At 43.7% G+C, this 26,038-nt stretch overlaps 1 protein-coding gene across 1 annotated transcript in view; it reads right to left on the bottom strand.

The window, feature by feature from the left end:
• The window catches only part of xpo7 (exportin 7), an 84,554-nt gene that overhangs the window by 12,948 nt on the left and 45,568 nt on the right, over positions 1-26,038 (bottom strand). Inside the window, exons 9-22 of the mRNA XM_078565402.1 lie at positions 23,281-23,400; positions 21,114-21,260; positions 20,266-20,438; positions 19,863-20,056; positions 19,201-19,306; positions 15,321-15,456; positions 12,592-12,665; positions 10,606-10,686; positions 9,475-9,538; positions 8,889-8,997; positions 7,799-7,905; positions 6,881-6,969; positions 4,548-4,655; positions 4,148-4,230 (exon numbers count right to left, since the gene is read on the bottom strand). Coding sequence (XP_078421528.1) covers positions 4,148-4,230; positions 4,548-4,655; positions 6,881-6,969; positions 7,799-7,905; positions 8,889-8,997; positions 9,475-9,538; positions 10,606-10,686; positions 12,592-12,665; positions 15,321-15,456; positions 19,201-19,306; positions 19,863-20,056; positions 20,266-20,438; positions 21,114-21,260; positions 23,281-23,400 — 1,591 coding nt within the window. The remainder of the gene's footprint in view (positions 1-4,147; positions 4,231-4,547; positions 4,656-6,880; positions 6,970-7,798; positions 7,906-8,888; positions 8,998-9,474; positions 9,539-10,605; positions 10,687-12,591; positions 12,666-15,320; positions 15,457-19,200; positions 19,307-19,862; positions 20,057-20,265; positions 20,439-21,113; positions 21,261-23,280; positions 23,401-26,038) is intronic.

The following is a 26,038-nucleotide window of genomic DNA, read 5'->3' on the forward strand; positions in this document are numbered from 1 at the left end:
AGACCCAGAGTCCTCAAATGTTCCTCATATGTTAAGCCTTTCATTCCTGGGATGGTTCTCGTGAACCTCCTCTGGACCCTCCCCAGGACCAGCACATCCTTCCTGAGATACGGGGCCCAAAATTGCTCACAATATTCTAAATGTAGTCTGACCAGAGCCTTATTAAAACCTCAGCAGCACATCCCTGCTTTTATATTCTAGTCCTCTCGAAATAAATGCCAACACTGCATTTGCCTTCCTAACTACCGACTCAACCTGCAAGTTAATCTTAAGAGAATCCTGGACTAGGACTCCCAAGTCTCTTTGCACTCCAGATTTCTGAATTCTATTTCCCCACGTTGTATTCCATCTGCCACTTCTTTACCCATTCTCCTAACCTGTCCAAATCCTTCTGCAGCCTCCCCGCCTCCTCAATACTACCTGTCCCTCCACCTATCTTTGTATCATCTGCAAACTTAGCCAGAATGCCCTCAGTTCCTTCATCTACATCATTAGTGTATAAAGTGAAAAGTTGTGGTCCCAATCATATTCATCGCTTGGGGTGTTTGGTGGGGTTCCAGTGGGTACGTGAGTGACTGCTAAGGCCAATCTCTGCCCGGAAGGTTCTGCTGCAAATAGGACAGGATACCAGAGGATTGGACGAGTTGCTGGCTTGGGATTTCCTCTTGTTTTTTCTCTCTGCCTCTGATATGCGCTTGCTTTTGAAGGAGGTCGCACAGTTTCTTCTTTGTTTCCACTGGGTTCAGTGATCGTGGACAAGCTCCCAGGACTCCAAGTTGAAATCAAAATGCCTAAGTGAAGCCTTCAGAGTGTCCTTGGACACCCAGACTATAGCTCTCCAGAGAAGATTCACTTTGGTAAATGAGTGTTAGGCATTCTGGGGAGATGATGGTGTCGTGGTAATGTCAATGGGCTTGTAGTACAGAGGCCCCAGGCTAATACTCTGGGCACATGGGTTCAAATCCAACCATGGCACCTGGAGGAGTTTCAATTCAATTCATAAATCTGGAACATAAAGCTAGTCTCAGTTCATAATACCATGAAAATATCATCAGTTGTTGTAAAAACCCATCCAGTTTGCTAACATTAAAGGAAGGAAATGTGCCGTCCTTACTTGGTCTGGCCTACATATGACCCCGGACCCACAGCAATGTGGTTGACTCTTAACTGCCCTCTGAAATGGCCGAGCAAGCCACTCAGTTCAAGGGCAATTATGATTGGACAACAAATGTTGGCCTCGTCAGTGACGTCCACATCCCATGGAAGAATAAAGAAAATGACTAGCCCAACTCAGCTGTGACTGTCTCAATATGTATGCTTGGCATGACGGCTCTGGTGAGCATCTCAGTGTTTGGTATTTTGTCCTGCCATCTAATTTTCAAAAGCTTCCAAAGGCAGCTCAAGTGGAAGTGGTTCAGTTTCTTGGCATGATGCTCGTACACAGTCTAACTCTCACATACATGGAGCAGAGTGGGCAGGACTATTCTGTTCTGTTCATTGACTTGAAACATGAAATCTTTTTTTATTTGTTTATGGGATGTGGGCATCGCTGGCTAGGCCAGCATTTAATGCCCATCCCGAATTGCCCTTGTTCAGAGGGCATTTAAGGGTCAACCACATTGCTGTGGGTCTGGAGTCACATGTAGGCCAGACCAGGTAAGGGTGGCAGATTTCCTTCCCTAAAGGACATTTGTGAACCAGATGGGTTTTTACAGCAATTGACAATGGCTTCATGGTCATTATCAGACTTTTAATTCCACTGAATTTTACTGAACTCAAATTCTACCATCTGCCATTGCGGGATTCAAACCAGACTCCCCAGAGCATTACCCTGGGTCTCTGGATTACTAGTCCAGCAACACAATTCCAACTCTCCACAAATACTGCCTGACCTACTGAGTTTTTCCAGCTTATGGTCTTCTTTCAGGTTTCCAGCATCTGTAGTACTTTGCTTTAATGTGGGCAGGACTATTGCTCCATAGACTTTTGTTTGATCAGCCGACTCGCTCCTCTTCATTCCAAGACTGATTCGAAGTCTGCTGAAGGGCACATTTGCTTTGGCAATTGTTGCATGCGTCTCATCTTCTACACAGATAACTCAAGACAGCTTGTTGCTGAGATACATGAACTTATCCATTGCTGACAGGTTCTGATCATGGAATGAAATCTTGGGTACAAGATAGGGATTTTCTGGAGCAGGCTGGTACATTCCTTCAGTTTTCTTGGTGATGATTCTAAGGCTGATGTTTCGCATGCATTTGAGTCCATGCAAGTCCATGCTATGTTGCATGTCCAGCTCTGATCTTCCAGCTACTGCGCAGTCATTGGCAAAAAAGGAAGTCGCCAAGTATGCCCTTGGGAGACCTTGGCCTTTGTCTAGAGTCATCTCAAATTGAGCAGCTTCCCGTCCATGCGATATCTGGTTTTGATGTCAGGACCAACACCATGCAAGGCATCAGAGAGCATGACGGAGTAAAACATGCTGAAGAGGGTTGGCACTAGCATGTAGCCCTGTTTAAGTCTATTAGTGACTGGGACTGGGTTAGAAGACTCACCGACATTTTGGACACATGTAAGCATGCCATCGTGGAACTGTAAAGCCATTGTGATGAATTTCTCAGGGCAGCTGAATTTCCCTGGGAACTTCCAAAGGCTCTCGCAACTGTGTCAAAGGCCTTGGTCAGATCAACAAACGTGGTGTAGAGGTTCTGTTCTTGGCATTTCTCCTGGAGCTGTCTAATGACAAACACCATATCAGTGGGAGGCACTTGTAGCCAGCGACTGCTCAACCAAGCCTAGCCTCCTTGATAGACACAGGCTCCTGGCATCAGAAGAGCCTGAAGGAAACCACATGTGCTTAAAGTTTCCAATATTACTTTAAGCATTATTAATCAGTGGTTCCTGGACCTTTTCTGAAACCGCACTGACTCTCTGGCAGCTGATCCTAGTTAAGATGTTGCACTAAGCAGTTCAGAAGGATTCTGATGAAGATTTTGCCAGTGATGTGGCGAGGAGTGAGATTCCGCTATGATTGTCGCAAAATCATTGCAACTTGAAGGATAGCATCGGGGTGCCCCCGCAATCTCTCGCTCCCAGCAGCAAGCAAGGGGCAGAGGGTTAGTGTGAGAGTTGTAATCCTCTGGGCTTATTTGATGTGCAGCACTGTCACCAGTTTAAATAAATGTGTTGGTAGCAACATGCTTCACACATGATGGTCAGAATTAATCATTCACAAAGTGATACTCTCATAACTTGGGAGGCGGAAGTGTATGATAATATCACTGGACTAAAGGCCCAGGTTAATGCTCTGGGGACACAGGTTCAAATCCCACGATGGCAGCTGGTGGAATTTAAGTTCAATTAATAAATCTGAAATACGAAACCTGTTCCATAATGTGAACGGGGAACTATCATCGATTGTCACAAAAACCCATCTGGTTCACTAATGTCCTTTAGGGAAGGAAATCTGCCATCCTTACCTGGTCTGGCCTAAATGTGACTCCAGACCCACAGCAATGAAGTGGATTCTTAACTGCCCTCTGAAATGGCCTAGCAAGACCACTCAGTTCAAGGGCAACAAAAGTTGGCCTTGCCAGCAACCCCCACATTCCACAAAAAATCAAATAAGAAACACATAACTTGCAGGAATTCATGCTACTGTTACACAGCTCACAATAATCCCCTTTGAACCAGCTTGAGTTAGGAAGGACAAAATCTATACAGAATAAAAATGACCGATACTTCCCAACCCCCGCCATTGCATTTTGCCTTTTCCAAGTTCTTGGAACTCTGTTCCTGAGCCTAGTGATTGGCCAGTGCCTCCTCAGAGGATGCACCAGTTTATAAGCACTGACATAAAGAGTCAGGTCCTGGAGGTAGGGTGCAGCATGAAATGATGCTGCTCTTGGGCAGTGGCACTGAGGAGTCAAAAAAGCTCCAGCAGCAAGAAGAGATGTCAAAGGGTAGGAGATACTTAGCTGAACCTTACCCTGTGCAGCAAGAGGCCACATTCCTGATTATATAGGTGTCGTCATAGAGACTGAACAAAAGCTGATGCAGGGTACAGAGGGTGAACAACAGCTGGGGTAGGAGGCCAGGAAAGGTACACAATCACAGAAAAGTAAGAGCAGAGTTAAATCACACTGACCGTAGGTTGTAATCATTTTACTGGTCTCTCGAAAAAGGAGGATCCCATTTGGAGAAGACACATCAAACTGCAGCCGCTGTGACCTGCAAGCGGGACAGGAAAGACATCAATTCTAATGCTGCAATGTCTGAATGCAAACCTCATCATGGCAGCAGAAATCAAACATTTCAAGTGCAGGAGAGAGAGTCAGATCTTATCCCAAACAACACCATTATCTTCAACAAGGCACAGTGAAATCTCCAGGGCATCGTTATACCAGAGATAGTGAAGCTTGTGTGCACATCATGGCAGTGCCACTATAAAGTTTCAAACCTTTTAGCTCCCATATTTAGCAAATTGTTCACACTGACATATCTTGTTGCAGGTCAGAGGAGAATTCATGGTCAGAGGGCTACTTTACCTGTTGTGGACCAGTTCAGCCATCAGTTTGAGGATGGGTGTGGTACAGGCTGGGTCATGGTACCAAAGTTCAACAACACGCTGTAGTATTGGCATGTAGGTGGGATAGCTGTGAGCACAGAAGCTAAGGAAAGTGTATCAAGTGTTCAAACAAATGGAACTTCTTTCAACCTTTGAGTAAACAAGGGAGAAAGGAGTTCAGATTTTAAGGGCTGCATGAAGGTAAAACAGTCCATTTGCTTACATAATAACTATGAACGCGGTTAAAGTGATTGACTGGAAGAAGGTACAATGCGTTTATCGCCTCTCTCACTAACCTCTCGCAGTGCTTCACAATTATCGTTCAAGTACAGTCACTGTTACTTAAGCAAACATGAAAACCATTTTGTTCACAGCAAGATCTCACAGGCGGGGACTGAATGACCAACTTGTCTGCCTTCAGCAGTGTTGCTTGAGGGAAGAATATTGCCCAAGACACTGGGAGAACTCTCCACCCTGTACTTGAAGAGTGGCATGGGATCCTTAAAGTTCTCAGCAACAGGGAGCCGGGCCTTAGCGTTTCATCCAGTGCTCCTTTAGTGCTGCATCTCTGATAGTGCAGCTCTCTCAGTACTGCCCCTCTTAGAGTGCAGCGTTCCCACAGTGCTGACCCTCTGACAGTGCAGTTTTCTCTCAGTATGCATTTCTGGCAGTGCAGTGCTCCTTCCGTATGCATCTCCAACAGTGCAGTGCCTCTTCAGTATCAACCTGAAAATGTCAGCCGGACTATGTGCTCAAGTCTCTGGACTGGGACTCGAACCCACAACCTTTTCATTCAGAGTTGAGTGTATTACTAAACTAAGCATCAGCTGAGAGATCTGCAATAATTCTAAAACAGGACATTGCTCGTATCTTGAGATTATTCCATGTGGGAACATCCCTGAAAAGCTCAAAGCTTGTGTGCCTTTGGGACAGGCAGATTTTTGGTCTCTCCGGGAATCAGGCAGGTGAAAAGCGTTGAAGCCCGGGATCAGCCATGATCATATTGAATCGTGGAACATGTTCAATGGGCTGCATGGTCAACACCTGCTCCTATTTATGTTATTAGGTTTTTGGCTCCTAAATTACCAAGATATATATATGATCGTGTCCAGTATTGCAAAGGTAAGGTATGAGGCATTCTTTGAGAAATATACAGCTCTGAGCAGATGGCAGATAAAAACTGAGTTAAAAACTTGGACAGCTTAGAAATTACTGTTACTGTTGGTTGGCAATTACTGAACATTTTCACCTGATGCTCTGTCTGATGGAGAACTAATACATTTACAGGAGACAGGCTAATATCACCTTCATTACAACAGCAGAGGAATGCCATACTAATCTGATAATCTCCGACAGTAATTTTCAGGCTGCTGTCTCAGATTTACTGAGCACTGGGAAGAACTTCCCCCTGTGGGCACAGTGGGAGGGCTCGTTTAGACTTGGGCTGGATCTGATGAAATCCTCAATGTACTTCCCACATTCCCTGCTATATCATCATCACAACCACTGGTTAGAAAGAACTTGGTGATCCCTTTCTTAAAATAGATCACAAACAAAAGCGCCTCAAGGTATCAGTAGCCATAGAGAGAGCATTCACAGAAGCAGCTTTGCACTTTATAGTCTGAATGCAATCTGGATCTGTAATTGACTCCAAACTTGACACTGGAGTGAGATTTCTGACAGGACATAGTCTAACTCGATTCACTTTGCAATCAGTTTGGCTTTGACATATGCTTTACACTGCACAAGATCAATATTTGTGGAAAGCCCAAGTCCCTTTGTATTGACACTAAAGCAGTGTGAAGGCACTGAAATGACTAAGGTGCCTTTAGCAACAAATGAACCCATTTTCTCTACTTCTGTGTTTGTTGAGTCAATAATAATTCTGGTCTGTGCAGATCACGGGCAGCCCAAAGGGACCATGGAAGTCCTCTCTAATCCATCCTGTTAATAAACTGTGTATTGTGTTTCAAACTGTGTCACATTGTATTTTCTCGAACATGGGACCTGGACAGTCTAAACACCTCAAGAAACAACCAAAATCATTCGAGTGAGTTGTGTGTAGGACTTCTTCGGCTTGGCTTCAGGCCATCCTGGAATCACACAGGGCAAAGACCGGGCGATGTAACACAGCCTCTCTGAGACACTGACTGTACTCAGGCAAAGCGCCTGAATCCAGGCACAGCCTCATAACTGCACAAAACTGGTAGAACAGCACACAAACTAAAATCCGAAATAGAGGTGTTCTGTTTCCAGTTAGCTTCTGATTCCAAGTGGCAGATTTTTTGGTTTTCGACATGCCAAAAAGGATACATCCAGTCAAACAACATCATAAAGCTGGTCTTAGCGTTGAAGGCAAAGGCAATTCCCCTCAGATCTCTCACCAGGCCAACTAGTGTTCGCTGTGAGCAAAACAAACATGGATGAGTACAGTTGAACAAACACATCTGCCCTCCCCAAAACCCTTGACTCCCCTGCAGACAGAAGAATCTGGCTGAGTTAGACAGATTTTTGACCTATCAAAGAGTCGAGGGTTATGGGGTCAGACAGGAAAGTGGAGTTAAGGCCACAATCAGATCAGCCATGATATTACCGAATAGTGGAACAGGCTTGAGGGGCCAAATCACCTACTCCAGCTCCAATTTTTTTGATTCTATGATCCTAAAATAGGCTGTTATATGCTGAGGAACAGCGGTATCTTCAGCAAATTATTCAACCTTGAACGGGGCTGCTAAATGTGAGCATATTTTCCAGCTCATAAACGAAGAGTTTGGTTCAAACCGACAGTAAACAACACAAGCACCGGCTTGGCATTTTCATTCTTTTTGCTTCTGAAGCAAGTGTGCACTTGTACACAGCTGGAATTAAGCAGAAACGTTTCAAAGCATATCATCTGCTCTATACAGCACGCCACAGATTTATGTACTCTGGGCTGGAATCAAATAAACAGGGGGTAGCTCTGTGACTAACCCAGGCACTTCAACTGGAGGGAGAAGCACTGACACTTCATACTGTCCCAATCAAACATTAATCAGCAGAGAAAATGGGAATAGATTTGGAAGTGTATCTAGTTTGTTTTTATAAAGGTGTTAATGGGAGATGGTTTCACACAAAACCAAATGGAGTCAAAGCTACAGAACCAAGTGACTTCTCATTTGCAATTTTGTAGATGTTGCGCTGTTTGCTTGAAACATTTTGAAGTTGAGGTTGAGGCAATTAACACAGCTGTACCTTAGCATCTTGTTCATTGAATGTGTTTGAATTAAACATTTGTGCCACTGTTTCAAATGCCGCAGTTAAGGGGAGCATGAATTGCTCAAACTGGTCTTCATCCTCACCTGTGGGATTCAACATAGGGACGGATGAGTTACTCACAAGGCTGTTTTTGAAACACTGACTTTCTCACATTCTCTCCTGAAGTCATCGACTCCTTGCCAGTTGCTCACTGGTATCTCTCCCAAGTAGCCAATGTTGGTGAGCGTGCATGAATTAGTCTTCAACTGACTGCAAGTGTGTCAGAACCAAGTCAAATTCTGTGCTCACCTGGGGCATGGCCACTTTCAGTCAGAGCCACAGGGAACTCGGGCTGATTTAAAGCCCTCTAAATCACGGTCCGTCACGTTCTCCCCACTACAAACCTAGCTGACCAGCCTCGTCGTGCAACCTTTCAAAGGTGATGCCATAATATTCTTCACTGTTCCCTGGCTCCCATCAATTTTCTTCCTCCTTTACAATTGTGCCCATCCAATCCTAGTGATTTGCTCTGGAGCTTAAATATTGCACTCAAACCCTTTGCCCTCTTAAGATTAGACAACCTGCCCATAGGTCCCCCCCCGCCCTATTTGTTCAGACATGGCAGTCCCTGCCCAGTTCCCTCTGCTTTCAACAACCTCCTCCGAGCCTTTCTCTTTGACTGTGACCCCAGCTTCTCTTAAACGAAAGGGTAAATTTTACAAACTCAGCCTAGACATAACGTTTAGAGGGCATGTGAATCAGAAACAGGGCATCATTGCCCTGGCTCCCCGACCAATGCTCCATGGCAACTGCTGAGTGTGTAGAATTTACCCTGTGAGGTGATCCAATGTCTTCTCCAGGTGTGGAGATGCAGAACTGCGAGCAGCAGTAGATAGCAGTGTTGTACGCACTGGCGAGAGAATTTACTAGTTGGTTGAGAACATGAATCCTTGATCTTCAGTCAACTATAATACTAACTAATCTGGATGTGCAGACATGCTCCATCACTGCTTATGATTATATACAAACATAGAGACTGACAAATATGGATAAATCATTCCTCTGACGCTTGGCAGTTTTTGCGTACCTAGATCAACCATAAGCAATCGTCCAAGTGCTGTGTAGAAGGTGGTGCGGCAACGCATATCACTCAGGTTTGATTGGTTATTGATGCCCAGGAATGAAAAGTGTTCGCTCTGTCAATTCAAGGTGCAACACAAGATTACTCGTTCTCTGATCATCAATAAATATACACAATGTATGGCATAAAGATCATGATCAAACTCTACTTTCAAACATTGAAAATCTTAATTCCAAAAAGAAATCCATAGGCTTGTGACTGGTCAACAAAGTTTTTACTGTAGTTAGCCTGAAACAATGATTATTTCTGATGGAGCAAAATTGAGAAAGGTGATATCACCAAGACCTGCACTAGAAAATGTATCCTTCAATGAACAATCAATGTACCCACTTGGATTTAGAACATCGTTTATATACTTCTCCAAGTACAGTGTAGAGAGAAAGGGTGAGAACAAAGTGAGAGGTATGAGGTAAAAACGCAAAGTGCTGGAAAAACCCAGCAGTTCTGGTAGCATCCATGGAGAGAGAAAGAGAGTTAAGATTTTGAGTCCAATATGATCCTGGTTCAGGACTGAGAAGTACGAGGTACTTACTGTGTGATTGTTCAGCATGAACTGAACAGCAGTGAGTTTCACCAGCTTCCTCACGCTGCTGTATGTACAGACAGAGAGTCAAGGATAATAAACCACCACTGGCATCATTCAAACAACTTAATTCACTCCTTAATTTGTTTGCTTCTTGTCCATCCTCATCCAAAACATCATTCACCAAAGGGTTGCCATAAAAGCCTTTGCATTTGACAGTTGGGAGCCACTTGAGGTAGTATCAAGATTAATTATACTCCCAATTTCCCCTTTGGGTACAAGTATGGCTCCCAGTTATTGTTTACCTCCTGCTGCAGATATTTTATATATATAATATAGAATTGTTTTTAGATATATGTACACACAAACACTCACATATGGATTAAATGAGAAAGTTTGCCCTTCTGGAAAGTCACTTATAAGAAGCAGTTTTCAACTAGTTTCCAACTTAAGTCAGCGCTGATGCAATGCTTCTGGGTATATTTAAAACTAGTCAGAGGAAGAGCTGTAGCTTTTTTCATCTCTGTGTATCCCTCATCTTGTAATAAACAATAACACCGATCTCTATTGAACCCAGGTTTACGTCCAGGCGCGATATTGTATACGAGTGATTCACAGTGCTGCTGTTCAATCGTATGGCTGATATTTAAACTTCCACAACAATATCCCAATCTATTTTTCTAACAGACAATTTGCTTGCAGCTTGTGTTCAGTGATTATGCTTGAAGAATTTGCTGTTAAGCACTAACTCCATGCATCACCTCTACACTTGAACCTTTCTCTCCAATGCTTAATCTGTGGTTCTTTACTGTAACTGATCTGAATGGTGCTCTTGAACTTCGCATAGACCATCCTACTCTCCCTTCATCCTCCCTGCATCCTTACCATGTTGAAATTAAGACTGCATTTTCTGCTAAACCCTCGCTTTCCCAGGATCTCCTCCCTCCCCTGGTCTTCTGTTCCTCTCACAATATACTGGCTGTTGCACCAAAACGTAGCGTTAACACCAGTGCTGCTTCCTGATTCATCCCTGTTTACCTCAAGTGAGCGCAGTCTGGCCTCGACCCTTCACCTGGGGATCCTGTAAGCCATCACTCCTTTTGAGTGATCCAGTGGATTATTTCTTTGATCAAAGGATATCCAATGGAGAGATCGTTCAGGAGCTGAAGTGTCTTTGACGTGATTGGCTCACACCTTCCCCAGAACTTCAGGTTGGTAATTCTGGTTGGTGATCAGAGAATCAATTGTTAGAAGTCAAAATGAAACACCCATCATTACCTTAAAAGCTCAGCAGATAGGCTTCAGTTTCCTCATCAAAACTGACTTTCAGAGTTACAACATTGTTTTCTCCATTTTCACACAGAGGCATCAGGTGGAACAGCATATTTAATCAAATATATTTACAAACGGAAAAATAATACGGCTGAAATTCTGAGTGCAGCAGGGACACAAGTTACCTATTTGATTTTCCCAAGGGGAGGAATGAGATTTGGTATACTGTCTAAATACAGGGATGGCCTATATGCAAGTAAATATGGTAACTGGAAGTTGCTGCTTCACATTTACACAGAGTATTCAATCTCAGTTCAGTATTGAGTGGAACTGACCCACTTAAGTTCAACCGTTTTCTTTTCAAGCAGCATACCACCTCTGTGCATTTCCTCACAAATTCAGTCGCAATTTCAGGCACACACCATCTGATTGTTTTCCTAAGATGGGATTGGGTTTCATGCGAGATGGGCTAGATTGTTTTCTTTTATGTTGGCATTGTTACTTCCCCATTCAACACATGACGTGTTACTGAAAAAAACCTTCAATATATTATCATCCTCAGCTCTACCTGAGCTGGATAATCAGGTGAGAGAGAAGCTGTGGCAAGACACTGTCAGTGAACACCGGACTGTCTGGTATATCCAGCGAGTTAGGTACGTACATTGGAAATCAGGGGAGAAATAATAACCTTAATCTCTGGCAAGCTGGATTTCCACCACAACAGATATTACTCTTCCCTGAAATCAATCAAGTGTAAAATTGGATGGAGCGGAAAAAGCAGTATTGCACCCGGTCCTATCAAGTGAGTGAGATTAAAATTCCAACCACCCCCCCACCTCACAAAGTCCAAATCCGTGACCATATTAACTGTCGTATGTGTCATCTAGGGGATGCTAACAAATCCTGGTGCTCTGATGTAGAATGTATCCACTCAGATCACTAAGATCAGCCACTTTGCAAGCCTTCAGAAGCTTCAAACAGTTCAAACCAGCAAATGAGAAAACCAAGTGCCTACAGGAGTGAGATCCAGATTTTGGAGCCACACTCTGTGCAATGCGCAGCACAGAATTCAGCAAGCTTTAATTGGCCACTGGAGGTCTGAAAGCTGATAGGTCTGTGACATGCCACAACTAAAAAGCAGGTTCTGCAAGTACAACTTCAGACAAGGTTGAATCCCTGAAATACTGTCCAAAAACTGGTTCATTTGATCCAGCAGCTCAGATAAGCCTGAGGTCTGAAGTGGAAAATAGTGTACAAAATTTCAGAATTACAATATGAATTTCTGAATGCTGCTTCTTATTTAAGTTGTTATACAACGCCAGCCAGCAAAATTCAATTGAATATGCAAGTTTATGGAGTTAGAATTTCTGCACTGAAATCCTTAATGGTGCTCAATGGGACTTTCCCACTTGTGCCAGAACATGATCTCATCTGATGGACGCTGTGGATTTTCTGGGGTCTATTTCCATTTGCACTGCTGCATCTTTTTCTTTTCAGTAAATATCTTGGAACATGTTAACACTGTGGATCCAAATAAAGATGCAACATTCATCCAAGTACAGTTTTAAGACTGAGTGGGAAGTTTGGAGGGGCCACAGCAAAGGCTGAATCATTCCCAAACCAAGGGTCACTCCCTGCTCACTTGGACCGCCAATCTCAGTGCCAGTCATGTTCATAAGCAACTGCTCCGATAGCCTAGGGTGAAATGGAGATTGATTTATCTGTCTGCAGGTTGTCTATCTGCTCCTGGGCATCCACCAACCAACAAACTAGGTGCATGGTACAAATCAGACGGAATGAAACCCCAAACCCTAGTTGTCCAGCTGTCAGAAGCATCGGTGCACATACACTCACATTTTTCCGATGAAAACGCTCAGGACCATTGTCTCATCGTTCAGCCCCAGTACCTCAGACAGCCTGCGATACAACTGCACAGGGAAAAAAAGCAGAACAATCATTAAAAGACAAAGATATAAACCACTGGGACATCCAAAACACTTCATAGCCCATGAAGTGTTGTGTAGGCAAACTTGGCAGTCAATTTTTGCACTGCACAGTCCCTTGAACAGTGGTGAGATGAATAATCACTAATTAGCTTTTGTGATGTTGACTGAGGGATAGATGTTGACCAAGACACTAGGAGAAACCCCTACTCCTGTTCAAACAGCTCTGTACGATCTTTTACATTCACTTCAACAGTCAGACAAGATCTCCTTTGCACATCTCATTGAAAGATGCGACTCCTGACAGTGCAGCACTTTAAGTACTGCACTGAAGTTTCAACCCAGGTTCATGAGGTCATCTCTAGAGCAAGCCCTGAACCCATAACATTCTGAGCAGAGGTGAGAATGCCACCAACTGAGTGAAGCTGATAGTTTAAACAGAGCCTAGTACAAAGGCTGGCCTCACGTTACAGACATCTCCAGCCTGACAGATAAGCCAAAAAGCTAAGCTGCTCAGAAACATTAATCCTATTTATATTAGCGTAGTTACTGATGAGTGGCTAATGCAGAACAATGAAATATGGATAATGAAAGTATCCTCAAAACGAACCTTTACAATTGGCAAAAAAGACCCATAATCATAAGATAAACTCATTATTGATGTTTTTGCTTGCATCCATATCTGCTTCATTGCAAAACGGCTAAACTAAATGATGAATATATTAATAAAAATTCTAGAAAGGGTTACATTTATGTGGCCAATCATCAGTCTTACAAATGTTCCAGAGTGCTGCACAGCCACTTTGAAAGTACTGTGACAGCTAAGTTAGCAAATGAGGCACAGCAAGATCCCACAATTAGCAAAAACAAACCAGCCAGATCGATCTGTTCTCGGTGAGGCTGTTGCTGCTTCCTTTGTCCCATCTGATGTTTGATGGGTAAATATGTCTGTGCGCAGTCCCAAACACCCACAACCCCCAACGTCAGTCCCTGGCCTGTGGAGTATCTGGTAATATTTAGCTAGGCTGGCAGTACGGGTACTGCAACAAACTTTGTATCTTTGAGTAAGGAAAGGGTGGAGGGGGTGGGGGACAGTGGGGTGAGTAGGCTGAAGTGGGAAGTGTTCCTGCTCCTAATCACTATTCAGGGACCCCTCCCCATTTGATGAAACTATGTGCCTGCAGAAACTGGTTGAGAAAACAGCTCCGATTCGGCAGTGAAACTACTCTTTCCCCCTGCCACCCCACCCCAATTCTTACCTAAATGTCAATTTGGTGTCATTACACCGGTTTCTGCCGCATCTTCAACTGAAACACATCCTGGTTAAATATTCCACTGGTTTAGTCGAGTTGAGGTTTGAAATCCAAGATTCAGGAATCATACATGATGCAGAGCCTCAAACTAAGTCCTAGTATGTGAGAGTTCACAGAAGAATACTGCCCCCACTTGAGTACTGCAAGAACCCTTGTTGACCAAACTAATGACAGACAACAGGATTTCACCGTCTGCCAAACTGGCTGTAGAAGTAAGGTGGTCTGCTTACATATACTACTGTTGGAATGCTCTTCCTACTTTCTGAAGCAACTCTTTAACACAATGCTCATCCATTCAATGCAACTGAGTTTATACCAGTTACCGAGGGGGTGCTGCATTGTAAAGAGGTGCTGCCATTTGGATGAAGTGTGAAAATGAGGTCGGATCGATCTGCATGGGCTGACATTAAATATCCAGCAGCATCATTGGTCGAGGGTCCTGGTGTCATGGCCAACATATTTCCCACAGTTAGAACCACTGAAAAAAGCAATACATTGCTGAAAGAGACATTTTGTTGAATCTTCTCCCTTTGCACTCATCAGGACAGATGCAAGAATGTCAAATTTTAAAAGGAACAACAGTTTATACTGCATGAGAAAAGGGTGCTGATTGGTTGGCAAGTTGGCTCCGATTGGTCAAGATGTTGTCATGCCAAATGCACCAGGGAGCTACTGTCCCCCATGGATTTGTTTATTAAAAAAAGGTGCAAAGCCTGGACGTATTCTTTTTGCCTGCAGAGGATAGATCCTTGCAAATGAATATTGCTTCCAGCAAGCGTAAGGGAAACATTGTGAGCTACTGATAATCTTAAATTGGTTGTTAGTATAATTCTTAGCAAACTCAGGATTTCCCAGCAAGTACTGTCCAATTGCTGAATCACACCTAACGCTCGATATTATGTTCTGAGTTTTGCAAGCACTGGTTGGTTGAGTACGGCCTGTACTCTGTCTATTGTGAACAGCTGAAGGGATGTGCTGTTTGATAGGATCGGCAGTCATTGCGACGTAAGGCTTACATGCCTGGTACCATACATTCAGCTGTTCCCAATAGGCAAAGTACTGACAAATAATTTATTGGCCTTTTTTGGCTTGAGAGAGGCGGTTGAGGCATATGCAAGTTTCTTTCTTTCTGGTCAATCTGATAAAACAAATCATGGCTTTTATATCAATGCATTCCTGAATAGTCAGCAAAGGTTAGCATGTTGATATTCTCCAGAAAACTACAAAAGGCAATTAAAACCATTTTTTTTAAAGAAATTCCAAAAAGAAACCGATGAAAGAGAACAGATGAAGCAGGAAAAGACAAATTAACTTCAACCCTTTTCACCTTTGAGGATTTTTGGACCTGATCTCCGATGTAAATCTTCCGAAACTGCTCAAAGAAGCTGAGCATGGCCAGTTCCAGCTTCTCGTTGCCTGCCTGAGCCAGTCGAGAGTCAGTCAAGTTCATCAGCTGTAAAACGCTGTAAGTGAACCCAAAAACATAGTCAGATCTCCCCAGTGCACACTGCCACAAGGAAACGGTCTCTGGACTCGTCAATACAGGAGTGTGCCTGATGAATTCATTCACACTTTCAAAATATTTATCTCACCAGCTCCAAACTCTTACATCATACACTCGCATCATAACTTCATGCAAGTGGTGAAAGTACAAACATAATTGGTTGACAGGACAGACGGCGATGCAGCAGGTGAGGCAAAACAAGCCACCACCACTACACAATGTTGGCACTTGGAAAATCAACTGGAAACTATATTGGAGGAGTTACTAAAGAGAACTTAACCAGCGAAGTGACAACCAGGACACCATCCAATTCACTGGATAAAGTACAATGGAAGGCAGTGCTTAGTAGTCTGCCACAAACATCTGTTATGACGTGGCAGACGATGTGTGCAAGGCTGATCAAATCCACGAGGGAAACTTGATCGCGTGGTCACAACTGTTTTGCAACCTGTATTTTATTTTGAGATGCTTGCCCTGAATTGAAAAGTAATAAGACTACCATGGCTTCAGAAGATTTGAGAAAACTAAATTAAACATTTATTAACAAAAGATTTCAAGCATATACATAGGTCTACAAATTACTACTATATTAACTCTTAAAACCCCTAATTAGTCTGGCTGCCAGTTAAACCTTCGTTAGGGCAACAGGAAAAACAAATAGGTTTAAACAGACCCAGGCAAAACAACATGATACCCTGGACAGTGATATTCAAAGTGAGTTTTCGCAGCTTCGGTTCCTGTAGACAGCAACTTGATGTACTGAGTCTGGAGGCCTTTCACACTTGTGTCAGGGTCTTAGAATGCCTTCCCGTCTGCCACAGCCTTATCTCTTTCATACATGTTTCTCCCTTTTTAATGTAAATTCCATTGTTCCGTTATGTCTTTGGGGCTTTACCTTTCTCAAAATATAAATCTTTTCATAGTACTCATATTATCAGTAACCTCTGGGAAAAATAAGCACACTGTTTGGCTTAGCTTCTTCTGGCTAGGTGTAACATCTTACCATTTCTTTGAAATTCAAACCAATCTAATTTATCTAAAAATGCAAATTTTACTTATACCCCACATTCTAAAACTTCAGCCATGTTTACATATTTAGCATTTCAAACTTAGCTTCTTTGTGATAACTCAAAGCCTCCAGACTAGCTGTCTCCAATTCAATTACACCACACACACACACACACACACACACACACACACACACACAAAAACAGGGAAATTATTCACACCCCACTATTAACCTACCTTTACAATAAATCACAATAATATTATGAGAATTATTATATTTTCATGACATGTCGTAAAAGGCAGATTATTATTCGGCATTAGTGCAAACTCCTGATTTCTCTGCCAGTGAAAATTCTCTTCGATAATTAGGGTCACGCTCCAAGACCCTGGTAGCATTGACTATTAATTTGAGTGAGGAACAGTAAGAAAGCAAAAGGCTGACAATTGGAAGCAGGAGGTCTTGAGTGGTGACTTTTCACGTTCAATAATTTCCTAAACGAATTACATATCAGACAAAAACAGAATTACCTGGAAAAACTCAGCAGGTCTGGCAGCATCGGCGGAGAAGAAATCAGTTAACGTTTCGAGCCTTCATGGCCCTTCGGCAGAACTGGAGCATAGTCAGAAGAAGGGAGAAATATAAATTGGTTTAAGGTGGTTGGGGGGCGGGGGGTGGAGAGAGAGACATTGAGGGTGTGGTGTGGTGATTGTGGAGATGAGCAGATAATCAAAAGATGTCACAGACAAAAGGGTCAAAGAGGTGTTGAAGGTGGTGGTATTTGTCTGAGAAAAATGCTAATTAAGAATGGAAGACAGGATATTCAAAGTACAGCTCTAGTGGGGGTGGGGTGGTAAGACTAAAGGTTTTAGTTTTAGATTTAAAAATAATGGAAATAGGTGGGGAAAGAAGAATCTATATAAATTATTGAAAAAAAAGCCGGGGGGGGGGGGGGGGGGGTAAGAAACGGGGTGGGGATGGGGTGAGGGGGAGTTTAAGATCTAAAGTTGTTGAATTCAATATTCAGCCCGGAGGGCTGTAAAGTGCCTAGTCGGAAGATGAGGTGCTGTTCCTCCAGTTTGCGTTGGGCTTCACTGGAACAATGCAGCAAGCCAAGGACAGACATGTGGACAAGAGAGCAGGGTGGAGTGTTAAAATGGTAAGCGACAGGGAGGTTTGGGTCTTTCTTGCGGACAGACCGCAGGTGTTCCGCAAAACGGTCGCCCAGTTTGCGTTTGGTCTCTCCAATGTAGAGGAGACCGCATTGGGAGCAACGAATGCAGTAGACTAAGTTAGGGGAAATGCAAGTGAAATGCTGCTTCACTTGAAAGGAGTGTTTGGGCCCATGGACGGTGACGAGAGAGGAAGTGAAGGGGCAGGTGTTGCATCTTCTGCGTGGGCATGGGGAGGTGCCATAAGTGGGGGTTGAGGAGTAGGGGGTGATGGAGGAGTGGACCAGGGTGTCCCGGAGGGAACGATCCCTACGGAATGCCGTCAGGGGGGGTGAAGGGAAGATGTGTTTGGTGGTGGCATCATGCTGGAGTTGGCGGAAATGGCGGAGGATGATCCTTTGAATGCGGAGGCTGGTGGGGTGATAAGTGAGGACAAGGGGGACCCTATCACGTTTCTGGGAAGGAGGAGAAGGCGTGAGGGAGGATGCACCTCCCCACGCAGAAGATGCAACACCTGCCCCTTCACTTCCTCTCTCCTCACCGTCCAAGGGCCCAAACACTCCTTTCAAGTGAAGCAGCATTTCACTTGCATTTCCCCTAACTTAGTCTACTGCATTCGTTGCTCCCAATGCGGTCTCCTCTACATTGGAGAGACCAAACGCAAACTGGGCGACCGTTTTGCGGAACACCTGCGGTCTGTCCGCAAGAAAGACCCAAACCTCCCTGTCGCTTGCCATTTTAACACTCCACCCTGTTCTCTTGCCCACATGTCTGTCCTTGGCTTGCTGCATTGTTCCAGTGAAGCCCAACGCAAACTGGAGGAACAGCACCTCATCTTCCGACTAGGCACTTTACAGCCCTCCGGGCTGAATATTGAATTCAACAACTTTAGATCTTAAACTCCCCCTCCCCCCATCCCCACCCCGTTTCTTTCCCCCTCCCCCCGCTTTTTTTTCCAATAATTTATATAGATTCTTCTTTCCCCACCTATTTCCATTATTTTTAAATCTAAAACTAAAACCTTTAGTCTTTCCACCCCACCCCCACTAGAGCTGTACTTTGAATATCCTGTCTTCCATTCTTAATTAGCACTTTTCTCAGACAAATACCACCACCTTCAACACCTCTTTGACCCTTTTGTCTGTGACATCTTTTGATTATCTGCTCATCTCCACAATCACCACACCCTCAATGTCTCTCTCTCCACCCCCCCCCACCCACCTTAAACCAATTTATATTTCTCCCTTCTTCTGACTATGCTCCAGTTCTGCCGAAGGGCCATGAAGGCTCGAAACGTTAACTGATTTCTTCTCCGCCGATGCTGCCAGACCTGCTGAGTTTTTCCAGGTAATTCTGTTTTTGTTTTGGATTTCCAGCATCCGCAGTAGCTTTTAGCTTTTTGTTTTTACATATCAGACAGCTGCTTGGCTCTGATTGGAACTGTGTGGAATGATTGTGGATGCAATCTCCACAGCCTTGCAACCAGGCAACCTAGATGGCAGGAGAAAGGCAATTTTGGACTCACCGGCAAACTAGTTCTCCATCCATTGAATCCTGTTCGTCTGTACTTGCAAAGGAAACTCTGCCCCCAATCACAGCCCCAATAATGTACACCAGCCACGTCAAACGACCTGGAGGAAAAGTACTGAACTCATTAATCTATCAGTAATTTATCTCAGAAAGTAGATGTACACACTCAATGTTGTCTGTGGACCTCTTGAAAAATAATCCTTTTAATATCACTGGCAAATTTCTTGCAGTATCAGGTAATGACTACACGTTTTATCAATACACAAGATGGCAATGGAGCTGGGAAGCAATTCAGAAACATGCTCCGCATGCTCCTTGTGGCTAGACACAGCAAAATGAAATAGAACCTGCCGACATAGCAATTCACAATAGTAAATGTTAGCAAAAGGAAATCGAGCCTGTTAACATAGCAACTCACAATAGTAAATATTGACTGAGAAGAACAAGTAAAATTCATGGCAAGTAGTAAGGTTTGCACATGCTTTAGAAAAGATTTTAAATAACATATAAAGATGTACTGGGCACAATCGCCAACTGAAATCATGTAGGACCTTCAATCATCAGAAATACAAAACTCTGAGCCCAGGCCTAAAAGACCAAAGACTATTATTGCAGGGTTTGAGGCAGCTCTCTTGCTGCTCTCTATTCCCTTCTTACCTTCCTGTACAGCAATGTCGATAGCGCTGGCATTTGCACTCTGCAACAACTCCTGGTAGGTCTGTGCTGACTGATCGAAGAGCTGCACCAACAGAGCGCATGTCTTCTCATACTCACAGCGGCCGATGGTGGACAGTTGGTCCAGCTGTTGCTGAACTAGACCAGTATCGTCCAGGGGGTCTTCCAACCCGTCCCTAAAGACAACAAATACCTGCTCAACTCATGCTCCATGCAAACCATTTTCTTGCTGCTAGATATCATCAGGTACATCATTTCTCAATCTACCACAAATATAAACATCTCCGGTCAATTATTTACACAATGCCATTTCTTATTTCATTACCACAGGTTGAGCTTTGCTTCTGCAGGATCAGATTAACCCAAGATAAAACTGTCACTATACCTCAGAATGATATGAATAGATTCTAGTCTGGAGGTGATGTATGCTTTTGTGACTTCAGGTGTATACGTTTCCAACATGTGTGGTTCTGTGGCTTTGACGTAAGGTACAGAGGCAGCCAAACGCTGCCACAAGCTAAGCAGGTAGTGTACACTGTTTGGGGCAAATTCCCAGTGCTACAGGAAAAACAAGAGAGACAATTATAAAACAACATTAACTTTTCCAGTTACTAAAAGATGAAGCCAACTGCTGTCTACACATCTTTCTGGTAGGTTGAACAATGTATTTCAGAACTGAAGGATAACTGTTGGAGAATCAGTCTGCCCACTATGCAACATAATGCTGAATATGGGTTAAATAAAATACAGATTTACCCCAATATTGCATCTCAGCCCAGTCTTACAAGACCATGAATTACATTTTTATCTGCATAAGCTTTTAAAGTAGCCCCTTCAATTGCCCTTAACTCGACTTGCTTCTAATTCAGTTCCACATCTTTAGTATAGTATTAATCTGGACTGGAACTGCAAAACCTGACATCATGCCTATTCCACAACCCAAACTCAAACATATTGCCAACAGTAGAGCACTAGCCCATCTGAGGATAGTGCCAACAACGTACACAGCCAGCTGATGGTACTGCCAACTGCAGACTGCCAGCTAAAATGTTCTGTAAACAACTGGCCAGCAGCCTATACAAAACGCAAGCCAACTGCAGGCAAAGACCGCACCCAAAGATACTATCAATCATAGGCAGCTACTCCACTCAAGTGTGACTCTAATATCAATCATCTGCTCTACAAAGAAAATGTTATTTGTGAATTTCATCGGCAAGATAGTTGGGTTAATACCTGCAGACTGGTCACAGTGAAATTAGCAACCAGCCGGATGACCTCAGGATAGTTTTCCACTTTCACCAGCTCTCCCAGCTGATAGTTACTCTTCAACCGAGCCAATAACCTGCAGAACTCATGGTAATTGTTCGGGTCGGACAAGCCCTGGAAAAGCAATGTTTGTTTTACATGTTTTTGACACAAACAGCTGAAAACTGTAGCTAACAGCTTGCCCATACATATTAAGGTTCAAATAGTGAAACAAATGCATTTATGTGGCACCTTTTATATATTAAAACAACCCTATAATTGCTTCAACAATGATACTGAGTCTGAATTTAGAATCTCAGAATGTAAGTACAAGTCAGTTACATCCACGTGCATATCCTTCCCCACAAATGTTCCTGTCCTGTCTTGTTTCTAGCTATTCCTACCAGGAGATATGCTGTCATGCTATGTCACGCTCATCTGACTTGCGCCACCTTCATACATGCAGTGACGTTCGCCTGCAACCACTCTGTGTCATCCACCTCGGTCAGCCCCTCTTTCTGCTCCCCTCCACTTTGTCCTGCTGAAGAGATCTCTGTAGCTTTTCTGGTCTGATCAAATGGTTCAAAGACTGACATTTTTCTGGAAGTCACTTTTTAAGATTTCTTTCTGCTCTTGCAATTTCAAGTACCTCTTCATGTGTCTTATGGTCTGTATGTGGCATTCTATGCACATGCCCCAGCATACACATAGATCTTTTATTTACTGTCTAGGTTTCTGAGACAGACAGGAAATCGGATAGAATGTAGCGTCAACTCCAGAGATAAACTGGAAACACCACTACCACACAGGTTAAAGAAGTCAGTAATCCTAATCTAGTCGTAGCTCTATTAGAAGTCTTTGAGACCTCTTCCCACCCTTCTCCATGGCACCAATGACACACAGGGCACTCTCTGTTGCCAAGGGTATTGAAACATCAGTCAGAGAGCAAGGTAAGAAATTAACTTATGCTGCTTTCAATTTGTGAAGCATTTACCAAAACAATCTAGAAGCAAATAGCAGGGAGCAGGTTAAGAGGAAGACCAAAGCAGTATAGAAAAAGCGTTAAACCTCTTGGCAAACAGAACACGAGATACATTGATATCCAAGCCCTTGATATGGTCTGGAAAAGTACACTGACAAGTATGCTCTGGACTCTCCTGTTAGCTTGACGAATAATTTTACATCTGAGGTGAATAAAGCTTTGCTAACAAAGGGTGTTCAGGCTTACAGAGCCAAGGCAAGTAGCTGGAGTTAGGATACAGTGCAGCCATTATTTCACTGAATGGCAAAGAACAGGCTCAAACAGCTGAATGGCCCTACTACTGTTCCTATTTTTAACTTGGAACAGTAGCTAATTTTAGCAGATGTAAATTACTGGGCAACAGGCACACCTGAGAATAAGAAAGGGTAGGCACATAGGCTGAACATTATTGTACCAGGGAGAAGGGGTAGGGGCAGTAAAAGGTGGGGGGTGGCGGCAGAGGATTGGAGCGTTGGTTGAAATTTATCAACGGCAGAAAGGTAGAGGGGAGCCTGCCTGACCAGCCCTGGTGACCTTGAAGCCGTTTTATTTTTTTCCAGCCTCCATGCTGCTTCCCACAACCCAGCAGTGGTCATCGTTCCTGGTGCCACTTCTGAGCCTGAAGAGCTGCTGGCTCTCCAAGTGGCTGACAACTCTTGGAGGCGGGTTCTCATTCACGTGGTACAGGAGCTCCGACAGCAGTTCATTAGCTGCCTGATTGCCACAGAATCCAATCGGAGCTCCCTGGGCCAGATGAGGAGGAGGGGTTGCCTCCCCAAGTCTATTGTCGGGGTCAGCAATGTTCTGACAAAATCTGGCCAGAGAAACAAGCCACTCAGATATAAAAAAACTTGGTTATTCAGGATCACGAATGTGAATAGACTCCATATTATTATTTCTTATATTCTTATTAGGGTGGGAAAGTCGAGTTGAGGTAGAAAATCTTCCATGATCTTATTGTGACTCATCACTTGCAGGTAGTCCTGCATCACTGTCTCCTGAATGGCTATTCAATGGCATTTCACAAACAGGCCACATTGATCACACTGAAAAGAAAATACAACCAAAAATCAACTCTGAAGCTTCTGCTTTATCCCACTCCTGTTAAGAGATCCTCAGTTTCCCGTCCGTTACCTGCGGGTTTTCTAATATCCTCTTCACTCCGTCCACTAAGTGAGACAGGAACTTTGCTCTTTCTGCGTTGTTAAATAGTGATCTCCGGACCGAAGCTATCTGTACTAAACAAGATAACACCTGGAGGGGGGAAAAGCTACAGTCAGTAAGAGGAGCTTGACAGAATATAGAGGTGCCTTTTGCTGAAGTGATTATCATGTGTGACGATACTCCGGGCGCTCGAGGGTCCATTCTACAACACTGCCAGTGACTAAGAAATAACTGTAAGCATTCATCCTCGTGTGTTAGAGGTGCAAATGATTATGAGGGATTTTAATATAGAGAAAAGCTGTTCCACTGGAAGGAAGGTCAACAACTGGAAGGCACAGATTTTAAACAGTTAGTAAAAAATTGAGGGAGATAATGGAGAGAACCTTTACCATGCAGGGAGTTGTTATGATTGGGATGCAGTGATTAAAAGGAAGCAGATTCAATCATAACTTTCAAAAGGGAATTGGATCAACACTTGAAGGGGAGAAATTTGCGGGGGTATGGTGAAGGCCAGGGGATTGGAACAAATTGGCTAGCTCTTTCGAAGAGCTGACACACACAGTGGGCTGTGCTGTGTGATTGCATGAGCAGCTGTTTCAAAGCAGCAAAAGTGATTTCAGTTTTCCAACCACATCCCATTCCCAGTGCAGGGATGGGAACTCACTCACTTAAGCCTCGCGCTGCAGCATTTCTCTGCCGGCACTGGCAGCAGTGCAACTCCGAGGTTTGTAACCCAAGTCACCTCAGTGCCGGATCACGGCGAGGCAATCACCGAGGAACAGAGTAGTGCCGGCAGATCCTTCACCTTGTCAATTTGGAAATGAGGCAGCGCTGGGATACAAAAGTAAAAGCGGATGCTGGAAATCTGAAATAAAAACAAAAATGCTGGAAATACTCAGCGGGTTTGGCAGCATCTGTGGAGAGAGACACATTTAACTTTTAAGGTCAACTTTCTGATGAAAGGTCATTGATCTGAAACGTTGACTCTGAATCTCTCCACAGATGCTGACCTGCTGAAGGTTTCCATTATTTTTTTGTTTTATCTCAGCATTAGGGTATATTGGGTTTGGAAAGGAAAGCAACTTATTCAAGTATAAAATACTCAAGTGTTCAGCCATGTTGAGGATCATTGTCAAATTATTGAAACAGAATCTTTTACAAGCAGGCAGATCGACCCATCAGTGAACAAACATAATGCATAGTGCGGTTGCTTGAACGATTGGCAACTAGTATTTATCAAAACAGCACATCTTCTAGAGTACTGCTGTTGGTAAGTAAGAGGATATCTGATTTTGGCATGCTATCAACAAACTGTGATGGGGAAAGCATGGCAGGAAGTGAATGCAATGCTTATAGAAAGTAAGAAAATTTTTTTACTGTATCAGAATCAGATCTTTCACGATCGATTAGGGCAGAAAGGGTCAGTCTGCTTTTGTTCAGGAGGTGGGGTGATGGTGGCAGGAGTGAAAGGAGGGGGGCAGTATCTGAAACAAAACCATTCACAGTATCAGCTTTCAGGGAAGTTAGGAAGGTCAGCAGTTTAATGGAAAAAATGGTCAAAAGAGCAAGAGATGGATCTCATGGACAAGATGAACCTTGGAAAGGCTAAGTAAAATGTAGGTTCAAGGTGAGGGAACGAGCGAACCTGGGGGAAGGGAACGGAAGGGCTGGGGAAGCAAAAGGGGCAGTTGAACACATGGTATAATTCTTGGTCTCAAGACTCAAACTTGGCAAAGAAGTCCATGAGCCTCTTCTTGTTGGAGATGAGTGTACATGGTATGGGGAAAGGGATTTACGCAGAAGGTTGCTCAGGGAGAAAAGATCATAACAAATAGGGACAGGAGTAGATCATTGGCCCACTGAACCTGCTCTGCCATTCAATAAGATAATGACTATTCTGATTGCGGCCTCAACACCACTTCCCTGCCTATACCCATTGTCAATCAAAAATCTGTCTAACTCAGCCTCAAATATATTCAGTGACTCAGCCTCCACTGCTCTTTGTGGAAGAGAATTCCATAGGCGAATGACACGCTGAGAGGAGATTCCTCCTCATCCTCAGCTGAAATGGGAGACCCCATATTTTTAAACTGTGCCCCCAGTTTTAGATTTCCCTATGAGAGGAAACTGGGGATTATTTGTGCTCTTCAGGATTATCCTCAAGTAGTGCGCATTAACTTTCATAAGTCAGAAGGGAAAAGGTGGCAACTGAAGCAGACCAGAAGATCTGACAGACAAAACCAGTTCTACCTGTTCTTTTGATCAAACAGAGATAACCAGCTCTACCTGTTATTCTATCAAGAAATGGAGGAAATGATCATCAATCTTGCCCAATGTGCTTTTGCTAAATTCCCATAGGTAATTGGGTGTTCTGGCCTTTTTTAAAATCACAGTGGAGATAGAGGGAGTTGGGGGTGAGGATAGGAGCCTGAGTGATGTAGTTGGTAGCGCTCTTGTCTCCGAGCCAGAAGGCCTTGGGTTTGAGTTGCATTCCAGAGTTTGGTGGTCACAGAAGATCCCAGCCACTGGTGCAGGCTATCGGTCCCCAGCCCATATAAATGGGGAGGGTCAGTGGCAGGAAGGGCATCTGGCTGTAAACCCACCCACCTAATCCAAAAAAATGGTTGATACGAAAGTGATCACCAGCATTGTGGAGACCCCATGTAACATGAGAAAGGCCAAGAGAGAGGGACTAGGATGAGGAAACAGATGTTGCGCAGTGTACTGG

Source organism: Cetorhinus maximus, chromosome 20 (assembly GCF_964194155.1).
Source record: "Cetorhinus maximus chromosome 20, sCetMax3.hap1.1, whole genome shotgun sequence".
Classification (NCBI taxonomy): domain Eukaryota; kingdom Metazoa; phylum Chordata; class Chondrichthyes; order Lamniformes; family Cetorhinidae; genus Cetorhinus; species Cetorhinus maximus.